The following is a 1,037-nucleotide window of genomic DNA, read 5'->3' as shown; positions in this document are numbered from 1 at the left end:
TGCCGGTACATACGTTAACGTCAATATTAATCATAAGTATATTATCTAAAGTAATGAATGAGCGTATAGCAGACAGTTAACTTGCTGCTTTGTTTGTAATTAGGTTTAGGCGGAATGAAGAAATAATTTTACATGTGAAATAGGAATAGCAGTTTACTGAAATCTTAACTACGAACACAAATAAAAATTCCTCAAATTTGCATCACTTCCTTAGTTATTAAATATTTACTGTAATTACCCTGCTAAAGCTGTGATGTAGGGACATAGATTTACAAAAAAGTCGAGTTGCCTTAGATAAACCGGATAATTAGCTGTATACAACAGAGATAGGAGTATGTAATTACAATTTATGTGGAATATGTACATACGGTACTGATGTAAGTTTATGTTACCGGCAATTTGCGAAATCCGGCATTTTGCAAAATGCCTGAAATTCTTTAGGTCTTTTGCAAAATGCCTAATACATAAGCGCTGATTATTTTCAGATGTACAAGTTCCACGATTTTGACAATAATTTGCGCTACAGACAAGAGTATAGCCCGTAATTTCATATTATCACCTTGATACTCTACTTGATATGTAAAAAGTATAAGATTCTGCTGTGTTCGAACATATAGCGATCCATTTTTGGACATAATTGTTCACAAATTTGCGCCTATATAAACGGATCTGAAATATGTTCATGCATGAAAGGTTACGCGCTAACACAATATGAACCATGTGCGTTTGTACGGTTTGCATTTTGACTACAGGTATTATTTTCTAAACATTCATTAATATCGTCACATGTCCAACCATCTGAACCAAATCGATAGCCGTTCATACAACTACATGTACAGCTACCATCGTTGTTTGTACATAGTTGATTACATGGACTAGGATTGAGGCTGCATTCATCGACATCTTCACATTCAGTCTGGCTTCCATATGTTAGCGCGTAACCTTTCGTACATGAACATATTTCAGATCCGTTTATATAGGTGCAAATTTGCGAACAATTATGTCCAAAATCGCATGGATCGCTAACGCTACATGTT

At 34.9% G+C, this 1,037-nt stretch overlaps 1 protein-coding gene across 1 annotated transcript in view; it reads right to left on the bottom strand.

The window, feature by feature from the left end:
• Positions 1-694: 694 nt before the first annotated feature.
• Positions 695-1,037, bottom strand: part of TRIADDRAFT_34797 (uncharacterized protein) — a gene marked incomplete at both ends in the record, with an annotated part of 925 nt that continues 582 nt past the window's right edge. Inside the window, one exon of the mRNA XM_002118779.1 lies at positions 695-916. Coding sequence (XP_002118815.1) covers positions 695-916 — 222 coding nt within the window. The remainder of the gene's footprint in view (positions 917-1,037) is intronic.

This window comes from Trichoplax adhaerens, genomic scaffold, assembly GCF_000150275.1.
Source record: "Trichoplax adhaerens TRIADscaffold_1120 genomic scaffold, whole genome shotgun sequence".
In the NCBI taxonomy this organism is placed as follows: domain Eukaryota; kingdom Metazoa; phylum Placozoa; class Uniplacotomia; order Trichoplacea; family Trichoplacidae; genus Trichoplax; species Trichoplax adhaerens.
This window is presented reverse-complemented; position numbering and strand designations above follow the sequence as displayed.